General features: G+C 38.6%; 1 protein-coding gene across 2 annotated transcripts in view; it reads right to left on the bottom strand.

Moving 5' to 3' along the window:
* The window catches only part of LOC122812813 (retinol dehydrogenase 8-like), a 157,778-nt gene that overhangs the window by 92,985 nt on the left and 42,141 nt on the right, over positions 1-22,652 (bottom strand). For both annotated transcript variants that reach the window (XM_044084865.1, XM_044084866.1), the window contains exon 4: positions 17,356-17,449. In XM_044084865.1, coding sequence (XP_043940800.1) covers positions 17,356-17,449 — 94 coding nt within the window. The remainder of the gene's footprint in view (positions 1-17,355; positions 17,450-22,652) is intronic.

Genomic DNA, 22,652 nt, shown 5'->3' with positions numbered 1-22,652 from the left:
ACTCTCAGCTAGAGGGTCTTCTGCATGGAGACATGCGTGAATGGGCATACCTTCGTTGAAGGTTGTGCGTTAGGGCTGGCAACTCAGCATGTAAAAATCAACTGCCTATCATTAGCAGACCGCAGTTCCGCTGTGGCGACCCCTAACCGGGAAAAGCCGAAAGACACAACAACAACAACAACATTGGATGAAGTACTTAGGAAAGTAAATGACTGCTGTGGTGGTGCTGAGGTAGCATTGTCGCCTCACAGTAAGACGTCCTGTTTGATTCTCAGCTAGAGCGTCTTCTGTGTGGAGACATGTGTGAATGGGTGTACCTTCGTTGAAGGTTGTGCGTCAGGGACGGCAACTCGGCACGTAAAAATCTACTGCCAATCATTAGCGGACCGGAGTTCCACTGTGGCAACCCCTAACCGGGAAACGCTAAAAGACACAACAACTTAGGAAAGTAAATGTTGATGCAGTACCAGGCCCAGATGGTATATAGTATAGACTGTGGAAGAATTTAGTGGATTTTCAAAGAATATTTTGTAAATGTACTGAATGAATTGTTTGTGATGTGATATGTACTGGGATATTAAACTTTATATGGAAGAAAGAGGAGAAGAATGAATTAAACAATGGAGACCCATCACATTAAATATCACAAATTATGCATGTTTTATGAGAATAATACAAAGAATAGATGGAATGATAAAGAAAGTATATATGGTATAAAAGGTACGGTATGTCAAGAACTGTTATTAACTATGAGAGAAATTGTGGTTGTTATTAAAAGTAAAAGGGGAGGATGTGAAACTTATGGTAGCTGATATTATAGCAAGGCATTTATTGCAGTAAGATATGATCCTTTGTGGGCTGTCCTGGAGATGTATGGAATAGGTAATAGAATTAGGAGAGTGTGTATGTCAGCATATCAACATAACAGAGTGACAGTGTTAGTGAATAGGTGGCTGAGTAAAGAAATATGTGTGAAGTGTGGTGTAAGACAAGGGTGTCCCATGAGTGGAATATTGTTTGCATTGGTAATGAATGTGCTGAGTGAAATAGCTTATACAATGATAGATGTTAGGTATGTGATGCAAAAACGAGGTTTTGATTCCAATAGTTTTGACACAGGCAGGTGATATGGTTATGGTTATAGTTACTAAGAAGAAAATATGGATGTGGGGAGTGTTGATTTGTCTGAATGGGTGTTTAAAAGAAATGAGAATGACATTGAATAAAGATAAAGGTAAGGGTTTGGGTGATGTGGTGAAAATTGGGGATGTGTACTTTTCCATCAATGAAGTGTCTTTGCCAGGGATACAGTCTGGCAAAAATTATGTAGTTACGATGAAATGGAAGGGCTTGATAAAAAAATGAACTCAAGAAAAAGTTTTATCTGGTAAATTCTGTATTAATGCAAAAAATAGCATTTATGTTAAATGTTTATATGATCCCAGAAAAATATAAAGAGGAAATTGTTCACTTGGTGTTTTCTTTCATATGGAGTTTAAGATTTAACCCGGTGAATAGAGGTGTGTTATATATGAGTGAAGATGAAGGTGGATTTGGGTTACTAAATCCAGTTGTTTATTCTGTTTCTTTAAAGTTGTATAGAATATTAAAGTGGGCAAAGGAAGAGAATGAGAAATTAATAGTGAGAATAAAAGTACAAAATATTCTGGAAGATGATGAGAATAAGAAAAAAGAATATGTAAGTGAAGAAATTAAAAATTATCAAGAAAAAATACTAACATGGAAAATAAAGCTTGATGAAACAGAGAAAGAAAAATACGGTCTAATGATGTGATGAAAAATTATTATTATGCAAATAGGATTGTAATCTGTAGGATGACGTTGGCGATCAAGAAGATGAGGTAGAGAGTGAGTGTAGTGCCAAGGATCAAACTTTGGAAGTTGAAAAAGGATAACTATAAGGTGGAGTTCAGGGAGAAGTTAAGACAGGCACTGGGAGGCAGTGAAGAGTTGCCAGATAGCTGGGCAGCCACAGCAGAGGTGGTAAGGGAGACAGCTAGAAAGGTGCTTGGTGTGACACTTGGACAGAGGAAGGAGGACAAGGAGACCTGGTGGTGGAATGAGGAAGTACAAGAGATTATAGAGATGGTGAAGAAGAAGTGGGATTGTAAGAGAAATGAAGAAAGTAGACAGGAGTAGAAGGAGATGAGGAATATGGTGAAGAGAGAGAGGGGGAAACATACTCACAAGCAAGGAGACTGTGTTGAGCAGATGGAAATAGTGCTTTGAGGGGCTGATGAATGAAGAGAATGAGAGAGAGAGAAGGTTGGATGATGAGGATAGTGAATCAGGAAGTACAATGGATTAGCAAGGAGGAAGTAAGGACAGCTATAAATAGTATGAATAGTGGAAAGGCTGTTGTTCCAGATGACATAGTGGTAGAAACATGGAGGTGTTTACAAGAGATGGCAGTGGGGTTTTTAACCAGATTGTTTAACAAAATCTTGGAAAGTGACAGGATGCCTGAGGAGTGGAGAAGAAGTGTATTGGTACCAATTTTTAAGAATAAGGGTGATTTGCAGAGCTGTAGTGACTACTAAGGCATAAAATTGATCAGCCACAGCATGAAGTTATGGGAGATATTAGTGGAAGCTAGGTTAAGAAGAGATGTGATGGTTAGTGAGTAGCAGTATGGTTTAATGCTAGGAAAGAGTACTACAGATGTGATGTTTGTTCTGAGGATGTTGATGGAGATGTATAGAGAAGGTCAGAAGGAGTTGCATTGTGGACTTAGATAAAGCATATGACAGGGTGCCTAGAGAGGAGTTGTGGTATTGTATAAAGAAGTCGGGAGTGGCAGAGAAGTATGTAAAAGTGGTACAGGATATGTATGAGGGCAGTTTGACAGTGGTGAGGTCTGCAACAGGAGTGACAGATGCGTTCAAGGTGGAGATGGGATTACATCAAGGATCAGCTCTGTGCCCTTTTCAACAGGACTAAAACAGAATATATGTGTGTGAATGAAAGGGAGGACAGAGGAATGGTGAGTATGCAGGGAGTACAGCTGGCAAGGATGGATGGGTTTAAATACTTGGGATCAACAGTTCAGAGTAATGGTGAGTGTGGAAGAGAGGGGAAGAAGAGAGTACAGGCAGGGTGGAGTGGGTGGAGGAGAGTGTCAGGAGTGGGTCTACTTTACACGCTCGAAACACAAAAAACCCAAATCCGAATTGCGTGACACATAAGGAGCGAACTGTGAATACCTCAAACGAATGAAACCACGAAAGTGGAAATATCAAACTTGCATAGTTGGCCCATCTGCGGTATAGCTCCGTAAGGTAAGTGTGCGATAGTTATGGACCTTAGGGTTAGGGAGGGGTTAAGGTAAGTGCATAGGTAGGTAGTGTATGTGGGTCTATATTAGAACACCGAGCATTCAAAATGTTGAGTGTTCTAATATCGACCCATTTTCAGCGAACGCTGAAAATATCGAAGAAACAGAAAACAGAATTTTTTCCTAGGGAAAGAATTCGGTTGTCCATTACTGTTACTTCGGTATTTTCAGTGCTGTGGTGGAAAGTTACGAGTTGGGTTCAGGTAAATGTGCGATTGTGTGGATGTGAGGGTTAGGGCGGGTTAGGTGAGTTAGGGTTAGGGCGCAGGTCAGGTAAGTGTGCGATTGTGTGGACATGAGGTTTATGGCGGGGTAGGTCAGTTAGGGTTAGGGCACGGGTGAGGTATAGGGTTTGGGTTAAGGTAAGTGGATAGTTAGTGGTGAATGTATAGTTTAGTGTAGGGTTAGGTGTAAGAGTTTAGGTGTATGTGTGTGGATTGCTGTTTGTTTGTTGTGCTTGTGTTGTGTGTATGTGTTTTGGAACAGCAAATTTTTTCCCTAGGAAAAAATTTGCTGTTCTGAATGTTCGATGTTTGTAATTTCCGATTGATAGGGTTCGATATTAGAACACTCAACATTTTGAATGTTCAGTGTTCTAATTTAGACCCGTGTATGTAAGGTTTTGTGTAGGTAATGTATGTAAGGTTTAGTGTAGGATTTTTTTAAGTGTATATGTGTGGAATATTTAGTTTGTTTGGGTATAGCTCCTTAGGGGAAGTGTGCGGTAGTTACAGACCTTAGGGTTGGGGAGGGGTTAAGGATAGTGCATAGATAGTTGTGTATGTGGGGTTAGTGTAGGGTTAGCAGTAGGGTTTTGGTGCTTTAATTTAGGGTTAGAAGTAGGGTTTTGGTTAGTGTATGTATGAGTTTTTTTATTGTGTTTGGGCAGGTAGTGTGTTGTGGGTGGTGGGTTGGCTGACTATGACAGTTCGTGGTTTTAAATTTCATGCTTTAGTACGTTCAACATATTCTCAGTTCGCTCTTTACATGTCGTGCTATTCAGATTCGGGTTTTACGTGTTTCAAGTGAATAAAGTAGACCCGTCAGGAGTGATTTGTGACAGACAGGTACCAATGAGAGTGAAAGGGAAGGTCTACAAGATAGTAGTAAGACCAGCTATGTTATATGGGTTGGAGACAGTGGCACTGATGAAAAGACAGGAGTCAGACTTATGAAAAGACAAGAGTCAGATCTGGAGGTGCCAGAGTTAAAGATGTGTGACAAGGATGGACAGGATTAGAAATGAGTATATTAGATGGTCAGCTTAAGTTGGTTGGTTTGGAGACAGAGACAGAGAGGTGAGATTGTGGTGGTTTGGACATGTGCTGAGGAGGGATGCTGGATATATTGGGAGAATGATGCTAAGGATGGAGCTGCCAGGTAAGAGGGAAAAAAAGGCCTAAGATAAGGCTTATGGATGTGTTGAGAGAGGACATACAATTGGTTGGTGTGACAGAGAAAGATACAGAGGACAGGAAGAAATGGAAACAGATGATCTGCTGTGGTGACCTCTAATGGGAACAGCCAAAAGAAGAAGAAGAAATCTATGTAGAATTTACCAGCAGAAGTGACTAAAGCTATAAAAGTAACAGAAGAAGTGGTGTATCAAGATAATAAGAGTGTCAGGATTTCCAACAGAGACTGATAATAGATCAATTACCAGTAAAGGGGAATATGTCATATAAGAAAAGATGAAAGAGTGCATTTATTTTCTGGGGAGGAAGAGACAACAGAACACGTTTCTAGAAATGTAAAGGAGTGGTGAAAATTTCTGAAAAGTTGTGTGAAGAATTTTTTATGTCTGTATTAATGACATAAACAATATAGATAAGAATATGATTATATATGAATATTATAAGAACAAGAAGAAAGAATATGTGAGAAGAGTAGATAATTTATATTATGCAAATACGGGTCATTTGGAATGAAAGAATGAATGAAATTCTGTTCAATGGGTAATGGATTTTGGCAGATATATTGCAAATAATTAGATTATGGGTATGAAGAAATAGTGGGGGGCAAGTAAAGAAGCGTAACAATGAGGATCTTATAAGAAAAAATGATAAATAGTAAAAAAGTACAAACGTGAGTGCATGTCCTTGTAAATATATACATTATGCAAATAAGTAAAGAATGTTTTTATGTTATGTTAAAGGATCCCTACTGTTTTTGATTGGTGCTGTGGAATATTTTGCATCCACCTGAGCTATCACCAACCCAAGCAGATGAGGCCTCAGTTTAATGTCTCAACCAAAGGATGACACACTCAGGTGAGCAGCAAACCCCTTATGCTGCAATGCAGTGTCAACTATCGATCTATCTGGTTCAGGAATAGAACCTAAGTCTTCTGCACTAAAGGCAAGTGTGGTGTTGTGCCACTGACACATTATTACTGCTCAGATTACTCATAATGGGTGATAAAATTGTCAAATAAATGTGTAAATTAATTCTCAAATACATGTGCAGATTCTTAAGATGTATTTATTGTTTGTTCATGCTTTGTAGTAGGTTGTTTACTTGACAGTGTTTAACACCAGCTACTGTACTGAAAGAAAGAACTGTGCCATGTCAGAGTTACAGACAATAGGCATCCTTTTTGATTACTGTCATTGAAGTGGCTCTGACTGTTGAAATATGTTAATGACCACCTAGGAGGTAACCATTCTTTCTTTAACTTTTCTTTATCAATATTTTTTTTCAGTTTCTCTAATTATTATTAGATGGAACAGGATTTAGACTATCAACTATTCTGGTGCAGAAGGAAGATGTTATTCATCTGCTCCATTCATTAAGAAAGTTATAGTAATTTGGTAACATTTGTGGCCTTTGGCATTATACATGTATTTGTCAGCCTGTTTTTAATTCCCTCTCTGTCTCTTCCTCTCCACAGTTACACAGTTACACTCTTATCAGAGACCAAAGCATGACTTAGTTTTACCAAAAAGCACTAAACTATAGCATTGCTTCGTTGGATAGCTGTTGAATCTGGGCATTCGCATGCCTTACTTCCCATTTGTTCAAACAATATTTAAAAATGAAATAACTGAAGCAATGGCATGCTAATCAGAATATGCTGCATTTGGATTATAAAGCTTCTGTGGCCTTAGTCTAGGCAGGGGATATCCACAATACTACCTTCCCATGTTACTCTCTCTAACAAAACAACATTTATACTGAAAATATAGCCCATTTTCCACATGTAACCCATAAATTTATATATAGGTAAGATCTCTGTCCAACAGAGGTTCATAGGTAGGAATTAAGCCTGTAGCCCAGGTGACGTTCAAGATTCTTAGCCAAGTACACCATTAAAATTATGAGACATTATCCTTGCTGGTCAAGTAGATAAATGCCACATAACCAAGTAGTGAATTTGCATTTATCCATCCACTTCTCAAGTCTTGATTTAGAAGTAGGCAGAGTTTTCCAATGTTTGACATGCAAAAGGAGTTTGTTCCAAAAGTATGGGATGCACTGGGTTAAGTATCTGTCACACTAGCACATGTTGTTAATCTGATGGTGGAGGATAAGGTTTCTGGAGAGAATATTCATTGTGCCAACAGTCCTATGGAGGTAAATGAGATAAAAAAGGACAGGGTCCATCCCATGAAAAGCCAGGCATAGATCACCACACAAGGACCTGTAAGATGCAGGGTATGAAAAGCCAGGCATAGATCACCACACAAGGACCTGTAAGATGCAGAGTATGAAAAGTCAGGCATAGATCACGACACAAGGACCTGTAAGATGCAGGGTATGAAAAGCCAGGCATAGATCACCACACAAGTACCTGTAAGATGCAGGGTATGAAAAGCCAGGCAAAGATCACCACACAAGGACCTGTAAGATGCAGAGTATGAAAAGCCAGGCATAGATCACGACACAAGGACCTGTAAGATGCAGGGTATGAAAAGCCAGACATAGATCACCACACAAGGACCTGTAAGATGCAGGGTATGAAAAGCCAGGCATAGATCACCACACAAGGACCTGTAGGATGCAGAGTATGAAAAGCCAGGCATAGATCACCACACAAGGACCTGTAAGATGCAGGGTATGAAAAGCCAGGCATAGATCACCACACAAGGACCTGTAAGATGCAGGGTATGAAAAGCCAGGCATAGATCACCACACAAGGACCTGTAAGATGCAGGGTATGAAAAGCCAGGCATAGATCACCACACAAGGACCTGTAAGATGCAGGGTATAAAAAGCCAGGCATAGATCACCACACAAGGACCTGTAAGAGGCAGGGTATGAAAAGCCAGGCATAGATCAACACACAAGGACCTGTAAGATGCATGGTATGAAAAGCCAGGCATAGATCACCACACAAGGACCTGTAAGATGCAGGGTATGAAAAGCCAGACATAGATCACCACACAAGGACCTGTAAGATGCAGGGTATGAAAAGCCAGGCATAGATCACCACAGAAGGACCTGTAAGATGCAGGGTATGAAAAGCCAGGCATAGATCACCACACAAGGACCTGTATGATGCAGGGTATGAAAAGCCAGGCATAGATCACCACACAAGGACCTGTAAGATGCAGGGTATGAAAAGCCAGGCATAGATCACCACACAAGGACCTGTAAGATGCAGAGTATTAAAAGCCAGGCATAGATCACCACAGAAGGACCTGTAAGATGCAGAGTATGAAAAGCCAGGCAAAGATCACCACACAAGGACCTGTAAGATGCAGGGTATGAAAAGCCAGGCATAGATCACCACACAAGACCCTGTAAGATGCAGGGTATGAAAAGCCAGGCATAGATCACCACACAAGGACCTGTAAGATGCAGGGCATGAAAAGCCAGGTATAGATCACCACACAAGGACCTGTTAGATGCAGGGTATGAAAAGCCAGGCATAGATCACCACACAAGGACCGTTAAGATGCAGGGTATGAAAAGCCAGGCATAGATCACCGCACAAGGACCTGTAAGATGCAGAGTATGAAAAGCCAGGCATAGATCACCACACAAGGACCTGTAAGATGCAGAGTATGAAAAGCCAGGCATAGATCACCACACAAGGACCTGTAAGATGTAGGGTATGAAAAGCCAGGCATAGATTACCACACAAGGACCTGTAAGATGCAGGGTATGAAAAGCCAGGCATAGATCACCACACAAGGACCTGTAAGATGCAGGGTATGAAAAGCCAGGCATAGATCACTACACAAGGACCTGTAAGATGCAGGGTATGAAAAGCCAGGCATAGATCACCACACAAGGACCTGTAAGATGCAGGGTATGAAAAGCCAGGCATAGATCACCACACAAGGACCTGTAAGATGCAGGGTATGAAAAGCCAGGCATAGATCACCACACAAGGACCTGTAAGATGCAGGGTATGAAAAGCTAGGCATAGATCACCACACAAGGACCTGTAAGATGCAGAGTATAAAAACAGGAATTTTAATCTGGCTGGGTAGTTCATGGAATTTTAGCCTTCAATTTTCTTCCTTAGGAGGCTTGTGTTTTTCCAATATGGTGTTATGAGAGGTACATGGCAAATGTGAAATTGTATTAAATGTTAGGACTAATGAGAGATGAAAAAGAACAATGTATTCCTTGCACTTTTAGTTTTGCATTCCATGCTGAAGTTCTTGTTCGGAGCATGCACACATCAAGTTTATTGAACTGTCTTCTCTCACCTGCTTGCTTATTTACTCCATCACTCATCTGAACAACAGTGGGCCCAGAACTGAAGCCTGATGCACATTCACTCCCACTAGAAATCCTTCCTTGAGTGCAAACACTGTTATTACTTGTGTCAATGGGTCCTTGCACATAGTCTGCACTAATTCTATCAATGTTTCTTGGACTTCGAACCGTCTGAAGACTGCCCAAGTCAGTTTTCTTGAAACCTTGTCATATGCTTCCTCCAAGTCTGGGAATGCCCAGTTGGACTCTTTCCACATGTCTATTTTTTTTTCAGCTATCTGCCTCACTGCAAACATTGGGTTGGTTGTGCTGCATCCTGAGCTGAATTTGAACCACTCATCTCCCATATTACTTTCTACTAATCAGGGCATTTGTTAGAACACTCTTGCAGTGTGACAGGAATTTGATACCTCTGTGCTGTTCACAGTTGTGAATATCCCAATTGTTCTTGTACACTGGCACTAGAATGCTTATTCTCAAGTTATCTAGTGTATGCCTTACTCTCCATACTGCTATGAGTACTCTCTGCAGCCATTTCTCGCCTAACTCACCCAATGTCTTGATTGTATCTGCCATGACCTCATCTGAGTCTGCTGCTCGCCGTGACATTATTTTCCTTAGTGTTGTTTTTACTTTACCCTTCAAGATGATAATATATGCTCTAGGTGCCTCCTTTGAATGTTTCTATTGAACTTGTATAATCCTTAGTGTCACTCTCCTACTTTGGACACCGTAGAAGAGTCTTTGTGGGTTCTGTTCAAGCAGCATTATTATATACAAACACGTTACAATAGAAGTTTACTGACTTTAACTTAAGTAACTTATGTATAAACTAATTACTGCAATCATACATGCTCACTCTCTGGCTGCATTATCAAAATGGCCCTGCGAATAGAACGTATTTATATGTGCACGTTCAGTCCTTGATATGCTTCTTAAAGATACAGCACATACACTCTGAACTTCATCCTTCCTCTTTGAGAAATAGATTATGCAAGATTATGAATCTATTTGGCATGCAGATACTACAGGTGGTTCTTTGTCGTGCAATTATACAAGACGAGGTACATATATACAGTTATGTCCATGTTGCTGTGTATTTCACACTGGGCCTGGAAATTTGACCATATTGTGTGACATAAAACTGGGAATTTGGTTTAGCAACTGGAACTGTCTCTATAGAATGTTCAACCTTGGGAGTATTTATAACATCCTTAGGAATGGAAGCAGAGCTTGAAACACACTTTGGGATTGGAACAACATCTGGTTCGCTTTGAGATCCAGAGTCTGTATCACAGGAACAATGCTGCCATGATGATTCTGGTACAGGAAGAAGATGTCTGCAATTTCTCCTGTACCCCAAACCCTCAGAATCTACAAGGTAGTATCTCGGCTCGCTACATATACATGTAACTTGACCAATCTAATCAAAACCTTTCTCCATTTGTATCCTCACTGTCTCTCCATTCCTCAACAGATGAAGAAATCTGCTCGATTTATCATAACTGGACTTCTGGATAGAATGTTTCTTGAATAATTGAGCTTTGATGGTTCTGTTTTTTTTAGCTCTAGGCCTCAATAAATTGGAACTAATAGGTAGTGTCATTCTGGTTTGCCTGGATAGAAGTCTTTGAGGACGTGAGCCAAGTTTATCATCACGGGGTATGTTTCTGTGATAAATTCAAAAAGACATCAGTATTGTCATGCTTTGACCCTTCAAGTAATTGCTTTGCACTCTGTACTGCACGTTCAGCTAGTCCGTTTCATTGTGGATATTCAGGACTGCTACTAACATGTACAAAGTTCCATTCTCTTGCAAATTTCTGAAACAACTGACTAGTAAACTGAGTACCACTGTCAGAAACAACTCTGCGTGGACTACCATGGACTGAGAAATGATGCTTCAACTTAGTAATACCAGTAGGGGATGTTAGATTAGGTAGTAAGTCAATCTCAAACCAGTTTAAATAAGAATCTACCAATACTTAGTAGTATTGATTCCCCCACTCAAAGATATCAGTGGCTTCTGTTGACTAAGGTAGATCAGGAACTTGACTTAGCTGAAGTGGATCTCTTTGCAAATGCGGTTTAGTACTATTGCATACTGAACAAGAAGAAAGTACTTTATCAATGTCTTTCAGCAATGAAGGCCAAAATACAAGATCTCTCGCTCTTCTTTTAGTGGATGCAGAACTGGGTAACCACAATGCAAAATCTGGATATATTCTTGTAAGGATGCAGGAACAACAATTTTAGGACCTTTGAAAATAATGTCATCTTCCATCAACATCTCATCTCTGTAAAGAAAATAAGTTTCCATTTCAGGTGGTGCACTAGATTGCTTTGACAGCCATCCAGCATTAATGTAGTGGTTGAGCTTTTGCAAAATTGGATCAGTCTTTGTATGATCTCTCAGCTCATCAAGTCTAGTGTTAGAGAAATTATGTCAAAGTCAAAATTCTCTGCTTCAAGCTATTCAGTCGAATTTCTGAACGATCTGGATAGGGTATCAGCCAGATAAGTAGTTTCCCTTTCATATAGACAATTTTAAACCTGTACTTTTGTAATTTGAGCATCATTCTTTGCAATCTTGCTGGAGCTGAATGCATGGGCTTCTTTAGAATACTAACTAGAGGTTGGTGATCAGTTTCAATCTGAATAGCTCGACCATAGATGTAATCATGAAACTTTGAACATGCAAATACTATTACCAAAAGTTCTTTCTCAATTTGAGCATATTGCATTTCAGTTTGGGTAAGTGTTCTACCAACTACAACAACTGAAAAAAAACAGTACCATGGTTGTACCAGAAAAAAAAAAACAACCAGCCAGTGTACCAAATGAATTTAATAAAACTCTGACGTCTCAGCCAAAAGCCTTCAAGGAGTAATGGGTAAGTGCTCTAGATGGATAGGCTACTGGGCTGCCTCTTGAAGAATGACTGCACCAAGACCAAATTTTGAAGCATCACAGGAAAGTGTTACTGGTTTATTTACATCATAGTATCTTGATGTAGGTGGGGTGGCAATTTTCTGCTTTAGGTCCTCAAATGCCTTCTGGTGCTGTTCTAACCATGACCATGTAACATTTTTGCATGTCAGGTCTCTTAAAGGTGCTGTCAACTCACTGAAGTCTGGTATGAACTTGCCTAAATAGTTGACCATGCCTAGGAAATGCTGTAGAGCTTGAATATAATCTGGTGCTGACATCTCAAGAATAGCTGCTTGCTTGGTCAGGTCTGGTCTCAAGCAGTAAGTAAATGATCTACATATGTAACTTCTGGTAGTCTGAATTTGCACGTCAGAGGATTAAGCTTCAAGTTTACTTCACGTACTCTGTCTAGAACTTTTTAGATTTCTGTCATGCTCTGCATCACCATTACCTCCAACCAATAAATAATCTACTATTATGGCACAAGGATAACCCAAAAATATTTGCTCCATTGCATGCTGAAAGACTTCACTTTTCAGAATGTATTCCATATGGCATCCTTAGGAATCTGTATCTGCGAAATGGGGTACCAAAAGTGGTTAGTAAAGAGGATTTGTGATCAAGCATCACTTGCCAAAATGAACTTTTGCATCAAAGACAGAAAAAACAGTGGCATTCAGTATTAGAGCTGCAACCTCTTCAACTGTATGCATTGGATTATGTGGTCTCTTCAATGCTTTGTTCAGATACATATTCTGATTTCATCTGAGCCTTTTTTATGATCTACTACCATGGACAACACCCATTCAGTTGGTTCTGTAACTGGACAAATTACACCTTGCTGTACCATTTTATCCAGCTGAGCCTTGACTTTATCCTGCATAGCTATCAGAACTTTTACTTGCTGGTCTGACTACTATAATGACCTCTGGGTCTAACTTCATGGAATACACAACTGGAAGTTTGCCCAACTTGTCATCGAAAACATCAGCATACTCTGAGAAAATGGCTTCAGAAAAATTGGAACTAGGATATGCACTTATATGATGAACTTCTTTGGTAAAATAAATCAGATTCATTCTCAAACTGTCTTTGGGACCCACTAATGACTGTACTGGTCTTCGGACTACATAGAATAACAAGCTGTAACAGTTCCTAGTCAAATAACATGAAAGCATCACTGAGCCTTTGGTTTGAATTTCTGTACCTCTATAAGCAACAAGTTTTGCACTACTGGCCACACTGTGTTGCTCATTAGTTCTCACTTTAGCAAATGTGTCTGCTGATATAACATTACACTTTGAACCAGTGTCTACTTTAAGCTCTGTAGATTTACCATTGATCCAGACTGTACAAAACACTTCACTCTTTGCCAATAAATTCACTGCATCAACTCTTTCAACAATTACTGATACACCATCTACATAGAAAGTGGATTTGCAGTCTACTTCATCAATTTTGCTTTTTTGCGTGACCCTTTACAACTGTGTGGGGTTTGCTTGATTTGGAAAACCATTGAAAATGGTTCTATTTTTTATACTTGTGACATTGCTGAGCAAATGCTAAGCATTTCTCTCTTTTAGACTCATGATTGGCACCACAATAGCGACAGTCAATAAAGCTGGATTTGGGTTATGCTAATTCATGTTTGTACTGCACTGAGTATGCTTCTTTAACTGAGCTAGTCTTAGAACTTGCTGGAAAACTACATGGTTTCCCTGGTGAACCAGTAGGGGTTTTGGCTGCCATGTGCTTAGGCCTACTCCTGTTTGCCAAGGTTGCATGCTATCTAGATTTGCTCTGGAGCTTACTGAAACCATGCACTTTTCTCTTGCAAGCATACTTGTGATTTGACAAATCTCTATGGCTTTACTCAATGTTAAATCACTATCAGAAAGCAAAATCTTTCTCACAGCAGCACTATTAATACCATACATGAGCCTGTCCTTTATTTACTCATCTTTTAAGTCACCAAACTGACACATTTTAGCTTTGCTTCTCACGTCAGTTATATAAGCTGCAAAAGATTGCCCTGGTTTCTGATCTCTTGTGTAAAACAAATGTCTCTCTAATGTAATATTTGTCTGGAGGTTAATTCTCTGAATTTGCACTTCAAACACTCGAGGTCTTCCCTGGATTCAGCCTGTACAATAATATGATGATTTTCACTTTCTCCCTCATATACTGCTGGTGCATGCACAAATGAATGCTCTCTTTCAGTGGCCTCTGACCCAGCTAGGTTTAGCAAAATGAATGCCCTGGTGCGTGCATCTTTATCTGAATAAGCTGCTTGTAAAAAAATATTACTCTTGCTCAAATATTCTCTAATTCTCTGCAATATTCTTATCAAACACAAGTGATAAGGGCTTTCAAAATCCGTCTACCATATTAAGACATACCAATGAAGAGTTTTGCAAATAAGTATGAACATATACACATACACATATTCCAGAAATGTATTTTTAACTTTGCCCAATAGCACAACAACCCTCTGTATAACTGAACTTTGCGAAATAAGTCTCTCTGGCACTGTAATACTCTTGAAATTACTGTACTGCAAGAAATCACCTCTTATCAATGTGAGAAACATTTCAAATAACTGCACGATGCGAATAAACTGGGCAAAAGAAGCTCAGAGTCAGAAACACTTTGAAGTAATTGCACTTTGTTAATAAATTATTCACAGCACACTGAAATTTCCCCAAAATAGTGGTACCTTGGTAGGCAATTATTTACAATGCAAGAAACGGTCTGTAATGATGGCACTTTGCGAATAAACACACCCAGCACAAGAAACTTTTCAAAACGGCTATACTTTGACTGTACTCCACAAAGTAGCTGCACTTTGCACACAAATAAACTCCTTGGAATACATACACAGTAAAAAGGACACACTGTAAGCACATTTACACATGTTGAGATACTTCGAATAACTCTAGCTATGCCCCTGATACAATACAAAGTCATAGTTATGCCAAAACACAGCACTTTGCCAAAAAACATGCAGTTGCCTTGCTTTGTTTATGCTTAATATGCATTTTTTTTTGCTTTTATTATATTAATTTTGCTAGTTTACTCTTTTCATGTCCACTTTACTTTTCTTGTGCTCATTTTACTCTAAACATGCCTGTTTTGCTTCAAACATACTCATTTTGCTTTTCTGATAAGCTTTTCATCAAGTATCTTAATCTTAAACATGTTGCTTAGTTAACAAATCTTCATGCATCACGCTTGTTTAATAATGCAGTTTGTGCCCTTGTAATGCTCTGGTTTATCTTTTTTATAAAACAAGTAGTTTGTGCATATTCTCATTACCTTTGATTCTTTTCTGGCTCTTTTTCATGCTCGTTTCTCTTAGTTTGCCTTCACTGTCATTTCTGCACCTCATGGCTCTGAATATCAATCTCTGGAATCCTGTTTCTGACACCATGTTGCTCTCCTACTTTGGACACAATAGAAGACTCTTTGTGGGTTCTGTTCAAGCAGCTTTATTATGCACAAACATATTATGATAGAAGTTTACTGACTTTAACTTAAGTAACTTATATACAAATTAACTACTGCAATTATACATGCTCAGTCTCCAGCTGGACTCTCAAAATGGCACTGGGAATAGCACGTGCCCGGTATTTATATGTGCACGTTTAGTCCTTAATGTGTTTCTTAAAGATACAGCACATACACTCTGATCTACACTTGGATTTTTCAGTGTTTGTATGAAATCTTCATAGAAATACTAATCCCAGTGGTCTGTTTCCTTGTTTTGGTTAATTGCTATATTTTCTCAGCCCAGATCTTTTTAGTATCTACCACTAATAGCCCAAGTCACTGAAGTATTACCCAGTTTTCAGGGCTAATTCTTTTCATGTCTCCTAGGCAGTGACCCAGACTATCTTGGAGTTTTAACCTCAGCCCCTGTGTACCCAGTTGCTGCCACTCAAACCATTTCCATATATCCAGTACTCACCAGTAGTATTGTTACTGTTAGCATCCACTAACCTGTGGAATTACTTCTAATGATGTACCTTCACTTTTTTCTGGGACTGTTCATACACCCTGCACCTAAGCAAGTATAAACTATGTGGCATACTATACACAACCTGATTTTTAGATGCAATTTTTTTAATAAATGTCATATTTTTCAAGGCTGTGTTTATGGCTGTGTGGGCGCCTGTGTGCATACTTGTGTGTTTTACTCACTCTGTGCTGTGATAGGGCAGATAGTATTGGGAGACTGTTCCTTAAATCTGTAGTACAGAAACCTTGAAACTGATTCTGTTTATTAGGTTGGGGATTGCTGGCTCCCTTGAATTTTAATCATCTGTCATAAGGACTGATCTTGGTGGTCCTATTTTCTGTGCCTTTTCAGTGGTATATGCTCATGTTGTTTTGCAATTCATCAAGCACCTTTCTAGTGTTATATAACATAGCCTTCCTTAAGAACTGTATAATTTAATCTAAGATGATTTATACCTTGTCTGTTTTTGAGTATCTTTAGGTAGATACTGCTTTGGCTTAATGTCTTGTATTTTTTCCTTGGTAAGGATGCCTTCTGTGCAAGGTCTGCTTATTATCATTTGTTTGTGTAGTTAGTGCTCCATATTCCTCCTACAGTTCAAAGACACGTGATAAGCGAATTAGTGTTCCCTAAATTATCTGCAGTGTGCGTGAGTAAATGTGTGTAATATGGAAGAAAGGCCTGGGAGTGTACTTGCATCCCTCCCCCAATTACATAGTAAACTCAGTGGCTTGCAGTTATGGTTTATAAAGTTACATTAGGCGTTAGCTTCAGTCTGTAAACAGGGATGGAACTATTGCTTTTTGGACTTCTTCCCAGTATTTCCACATCCTTCCCCATAAAGCTTAACAATACATTCCATTTGTTTCTTTCCTGTTTTGTGACTACCAAGTCAAAGTATTTGCTTGAAGGTGTATTTTCTAGCTTGATGAATGCTTTTTTTCTCTGCAATCTCCTATGTTTTTTTTTTCTTTTAGCTTTTAACAGTCTGACTTTTACTCAGCTTTCTTATTTCTTCTTTTTAGCTAGATATCAACCTATACCTCTTTCTGATTATTTTTTTCTTTTCTTATTATTTCCTTTTGAACGCTTCTTCTTCTTATTTTCTAATGATTCTCTTTGACACCTACGCATAATCTTAACTTTTTTAGTTTCAGTACATTTGCCATTTCCTTAATTATTTTACTTTGTCTGCTCCATTGTACTGCACTTCTTTTTATTTATCTTGTAGACATATAACATGACTTTTCTTTATTTAAAATGTACTTTTCTATAATGAAAGCACAGTTCAAATTACTTTGCATAATGTGACAGCGTAATTTTGAAATTATTTGTGAAAATATTCATGCAGTTTTAGGTTAATGCTATTATCCGTACTTACCAGAGCTTAAATTTCAGGACCTGTATAGCAAGGCTTTCACAGAATCCTTCAACAGCAAATTTTGATGCTGCGTATATATCGTTGAATAATATACCTAAAAATAAGAACACATAAATATTTAAGTTCACAAAATCAAATCCAGCACAAGCTACTGTTATTTTCCACTTTTTCACTTTCTGAAGTTTTTTTTCCCAGTTTTTACATCATTAGGTGTTGTAGAGTGACTCCCCACCTTAGCCTTATTATTTATTTATTTATATTTGTTTACCAGGATAGTGCACTGATCTCAGACTATTTTCAGGCACAGCCTGGGTGAATGGGATCACATAAGAAATGAACAAAACATATTTACAGATACAAGGATATGCTAATGCCTTCATCTCCTCATTGCGATGTGTACTGCTCTTCTTCGGTATTCACCCCGGTAAGCCAGGTAGTGAAGGGAGCATTGCCTGCTTTACTCACTGATTGGTACAACAGACTCAAGCTGATGTGGTGAGTGAACAAAGCTACAAGGTTCTGAGTCTGATATTGTAATATCTTCAGGTTGTTAATATTATATTCATTTATTCTGACCAGCAACAGCCATCTCTTCTATTATCCTCAAACAGAGTAAGCAGTTTTTTGAGAGAACAAGCTTCTCAGACAAACTACAAGGAATCAGTCTGGCAGACCATACTAATGGGACACAAAAAGGAGTTTAGTCCAAGGAGGGGGAGGGTGAAGGACATTGGCTGAGCTGCTGCAGAGGAGATATGTCAGGATGGCTCCATTGCATAGCTGCCCCTCTGATGTACAGGTAGGTGCACAGGTTGGGCATAAAATAAGACCCCCCCCATGGCAACAGCGTGGCGTGTTCCTGGGACAGCTTGATCTTCTTGTCAGCCCCAATCTTTATTAGAAACAAATCTGGGGGAGGCCAGGATAGGTAAACCTGATGAATACGGATAGGCACCAGGGTCCAACGATGGTCAACTAAGTGGGAGAAAAAAGGGGAAAAAAGCAATAACATTGAACTAATGAGGTGCCATGTTAACAACGCATAAACAAAAATAGAATAACTGAAACAATAAGTTATTTAAGCATAGATAAGGTACATGAAAAAACAGGAGGAGAATGAGTTGAGAGTTTGCCAGTGCATTAGGGAGTAATAATAATTACAGTGTGTCATAAAGGAAGGACTATATCAAAAATGAGGACTATATCGGAAGGTGAAATACGGCAGATAATCCAAGTACGGCTGGTAAGCAAATAGAAATTACAGGATGTATAATGAGCTGGGGTTGGTGAAAGTGATCATAGTAGGAATACATTGAAATAAATAACCATGTCATTCAGCAAGATTAGAAATAAAACATATTAATGCAAACCTTAGCACAATACTGCAGATGAAAATGTCAAAACAGAAGTCATAAGGCATGAAAATGAGATGCGGCAAGCTGAAAACTGTCACTTCACAGCTGACCAGGCAACTGCATAACATTTATATTTCACCATGCTTGGACCGTGTGCATCTTAGTTCTTGTTTAGAAGTACAATAAAGCCTGGTCAAAGCAGCAAAATACATTTCATAGTCTTGGGCCATAGAGCAGAATTTATTGATTCAGTGCTGCATTTTCAAATTGTCATGACAACCATCCCTCCCCCTGCTCAAGTCAAGTGTAGTTTACTGGGTGATACAAAACAGCATAAAGCATTAATACTGGGGGCATTCAGAACTCTCTGCAGATGTATCTACATACTCTTGTACAGGGCGCATCTGATCATAAACTGGAAGTCAGTATGAGGAAAAGTTATGCACTTTGGTAAAAATAAGTTGCCTTATATAATTGAGGCAATATTCTCTGAGTTACCGATTATTATAAGAGTTAGTTATCACTGTAGTTTTGCTTTATCATTGATGCCTTGTCCAGTCTATTTGCAAAGTGACATATTTTAACATACCCATGATACAATAAACTGTTGCTTCACATTTGGCATCAGTCTTCTTATTTTACAAATCATTCATTAGGCTTATACTTAAACATTTAAACATGGTGCTTGTGTGTGTGTGTGTGTGTGTGTGTGTGTGTGTGTGTGTGTGTGTGTGTGTGTGTGTGTGTGTGTGTGTGTGTGTGTGTGTCTGTGTGTGGGTGTGTGTGTGTATACAGTTGCAGATGTTAAAAAATTGAAGTACATTCAGTGGGCCTTTCCAAGGTTATTCCCTGAATTAAGGGGCCATGATTATGCCAGTTGGCTACAGGCAATCATTTTCTACTCTGTAAATAATATATTGCTGAGGGGAGACCTATACTGTACATAATGATAGGACTGTGGGAGGGAACAAATTCCAGCAGGATGTCCTTTAAATAATAGTCATTTAATCACTGAAGGTCATAATGATAAAAAAAACAAGCATTTTATATAAGGTTAGCTTAATTGTCAATTACATTACTGTTAGCTATTCAGTTTGCTGCATCTTAGCCCATTTTCAAGTATAAGTTAGAAGACTTCTGTAGATATTTGAAATATGTAATAGTTCAGAGTTTGCTACAGACTCTTTAATAAACAACTTTTAGTTTATCAGTCTATTTTTTTTCACTTATGACCTATAACTTAAATGCTTTTGCATGCATTCATATGCATGTTCCATCTGGTTGTTGTATTTGATGGAGCTTATAGGGACACCTGGGTTGGGCTAAGTTTAGCCCTTCCCACTTACAACCTGTTTTATATCATTATCTTGACAAAGTCCTACGTGCTGGACCTGTATCCCTTTGTGGGATGATAGCACTCTCCCCATTCATTTGAAACATGGATAATCTGTGAGATTTTAAGGTGTCAAAGCTAACGTGGAATGGTATTGTGAGAGGATGGGATCAAGGATGAAGAACCTGAATGAACAAGATTGAGGGAACAAAACTTAATCACAGAAATTTATACACGGACGTACTTGAACAGTTAAGATTCTCATAGCTTTAAATTTCAAGCCACTTGCAAGAATGATAAACTGACCATTGTGAAATCAACTACAACTGCTTGTCTACACTATAAAATGTAATAGGTTAAATATGAAAGTGATAGCTTTTGGGCAAACATCTAACTCCAGTCCTTCATCAGTCATCAAGTGCAATCAGTTGCACACAGGATTAAATCATCAATTTACAATCAAATATTCATACACCAATAGCAGTGGAAACGGTATGTGTATTAATGCTGTCATGGTGACTACATATGTAATTATTAAGTAGCAGAAGAGAGTCAAATATTATACTTAAAACTTCATAATACCGGTTGCATTCATTTAAGGTTTAGCAGTTGTATGTTCATTTAGTTCTTTACCATGCATGCTGTTTAGACATAATTGCCATCCAGATTCCGACGGTAATAATTCATTTTTAAAATCTGCTCCTTTGCATTTGGAAAATACTTTTAGCATCTGGCACTTATGGTTAAAATTATGACCTATTTTCCTATCATGATTAGACAAAGCATTACTTTGACATCCCCTTCTTATATTAGCCAAGTACTCCTTAGTATGAATATAAAGAGATCATTCAATTTTACTAAAGTAAAAATAGCCACAAATCCATGCAGCCGTATAAACAAATATTGAACTTTTTACAGATTAAAAAAAACTTTAAAATAAAACTTCACATCTGTGCTGGGATGTATTAAAATATTGCCAACCTGCATAGTGTCCCGTATGTTGCAGCAGTTACATCTGAAAGTGCTATCTGAGTTGGCATCTGACTTCTTCCTCTTAAAGAAGTTAATAGGACATAGGTTAAGATTTATGTGAGAACAACAATTCTTGCCTGGACTGATATTGCCTATTTAAGGCTCTCACAGAGATGAATGGAAGAGATATATCGTCACATTCCTAACACCCTGACTTGATCCATAGCTATAGGCACATGTTTTCTATGCCTGTTTGGCGGCATAATCATAGATAGTTATAAAAACAATAAACCTAACAACATTTGTTACCCTAGTAGTTGAAGATCTAATTAAAATGATTAAAATAACTTCCACAGAAACTTCCTAACACAGGAAAGAGGAAGAAATGCTAGTTTTAAATATATCACATCAAGAAACAGATAAATAACAGACTACCGAGCTGCAGCAAACTAATTGGATGTTGTTAAACTGCATTGCAGCTTTGCAAGAACTTGAGTTGAATGAATTATTAGTTCAAATTCCCGTTAGAAAATCTAAACACAGAGATGATCAGAGTAGTCAAAAATTTGATATTCAATATGAAATCAAAGTATTCAAAGATGTTTTTGCATGCACACACATGTATTTTTATTCATTTTTCCTTTGTTGACCAGGCTAGTCCCACTAGGCTAGTAGCCTCTTCCCAGGAGAGTCCCAAGGTGGTATTTATACTAGTAGGGAAATTTGGCCAGGGCATCATGGGATCTTTTGCATCCACCTCAGTTATCATCAGCTCATGCAGATAATACCTTAATTTAATGTCTCATATGAAGGATGGCATACTCAGGAGTGCAGTGTAGTGTCAACAATCGATCTACTTGGTGTGGGAATAGAACTCACAGCCTTCTGCACCATAAGTGAGTGTGCTACCTGTTGCACCACTGATACTGTGTGTGTGTGTGTGTGTGTGTGTGTGTGTGTGTGTGTGTGTGTGTGTGTGTGTGTGTGTGTGTGTGTGTGTGTGTGTGTGTGTGTGTGTGTGTGTGTGTGTGTGTGTGTGTGTGTGTGTGTGTGTGTGTGTGTATATATAAAAACGCACACACATACTATTCTGCCCATCATAATGCTGCAGCTGTGTTACCTGTCATGTATCCCTTCTACTCTGCTGCTCTGATATATCATTCCACATTATTTTCATTCCCTTCACCAAGTTGTATTGTGATAGCAACCATATGTACTGACAGCACATCTTTACCCTGACCACTGGTTACTGAATGTGTATTTCTGTTTACAGTCTGTATTTTATACGTTTATACTTTTGCATGCATGCATCTTAGAACTTTCTCCATGAATATTCATTTAAAATAGACTGCCAAATGGATGTTACTATTTAATAAAGATAAATAAAGTGCTTAGAAAATGAGCAACCTCTGAAGATACTTTTATCCATTCTTAAAACAACTTTGCATGCAATTTAACTGTAGTTAAGTGCTGGTTTAAGAAAAATCACACTAACTAAATGCACTACTCGTCTTCTTCCATTTCTTTGCATGAACTCCCAATTCCATTTAACATGAACATGCTCAAGAATGGGATAAAATGTGAATGTGCTAGAGCTCAAGTTTCATTTTGTGCCCTTTGAAGAATCTTCATTACTT

This window comes from Protopterus annectens, chromosome 10.part0, assembly GCF_019279795.1.
Source record: "Protopterus annectens isolate FY-2018-M chromosome 10.part0, PAN1.0, whole genome shotgun sequence".
NCBI classification, from domain to species: Eukaryota; Metazoa; Chordata; order Ceratodontiformes; family Protopteridae; genus Protopterus; species Protopterus annectens.
This window is presented reverse-complemented; position numbering and strand designations above follow the sequence as displayed.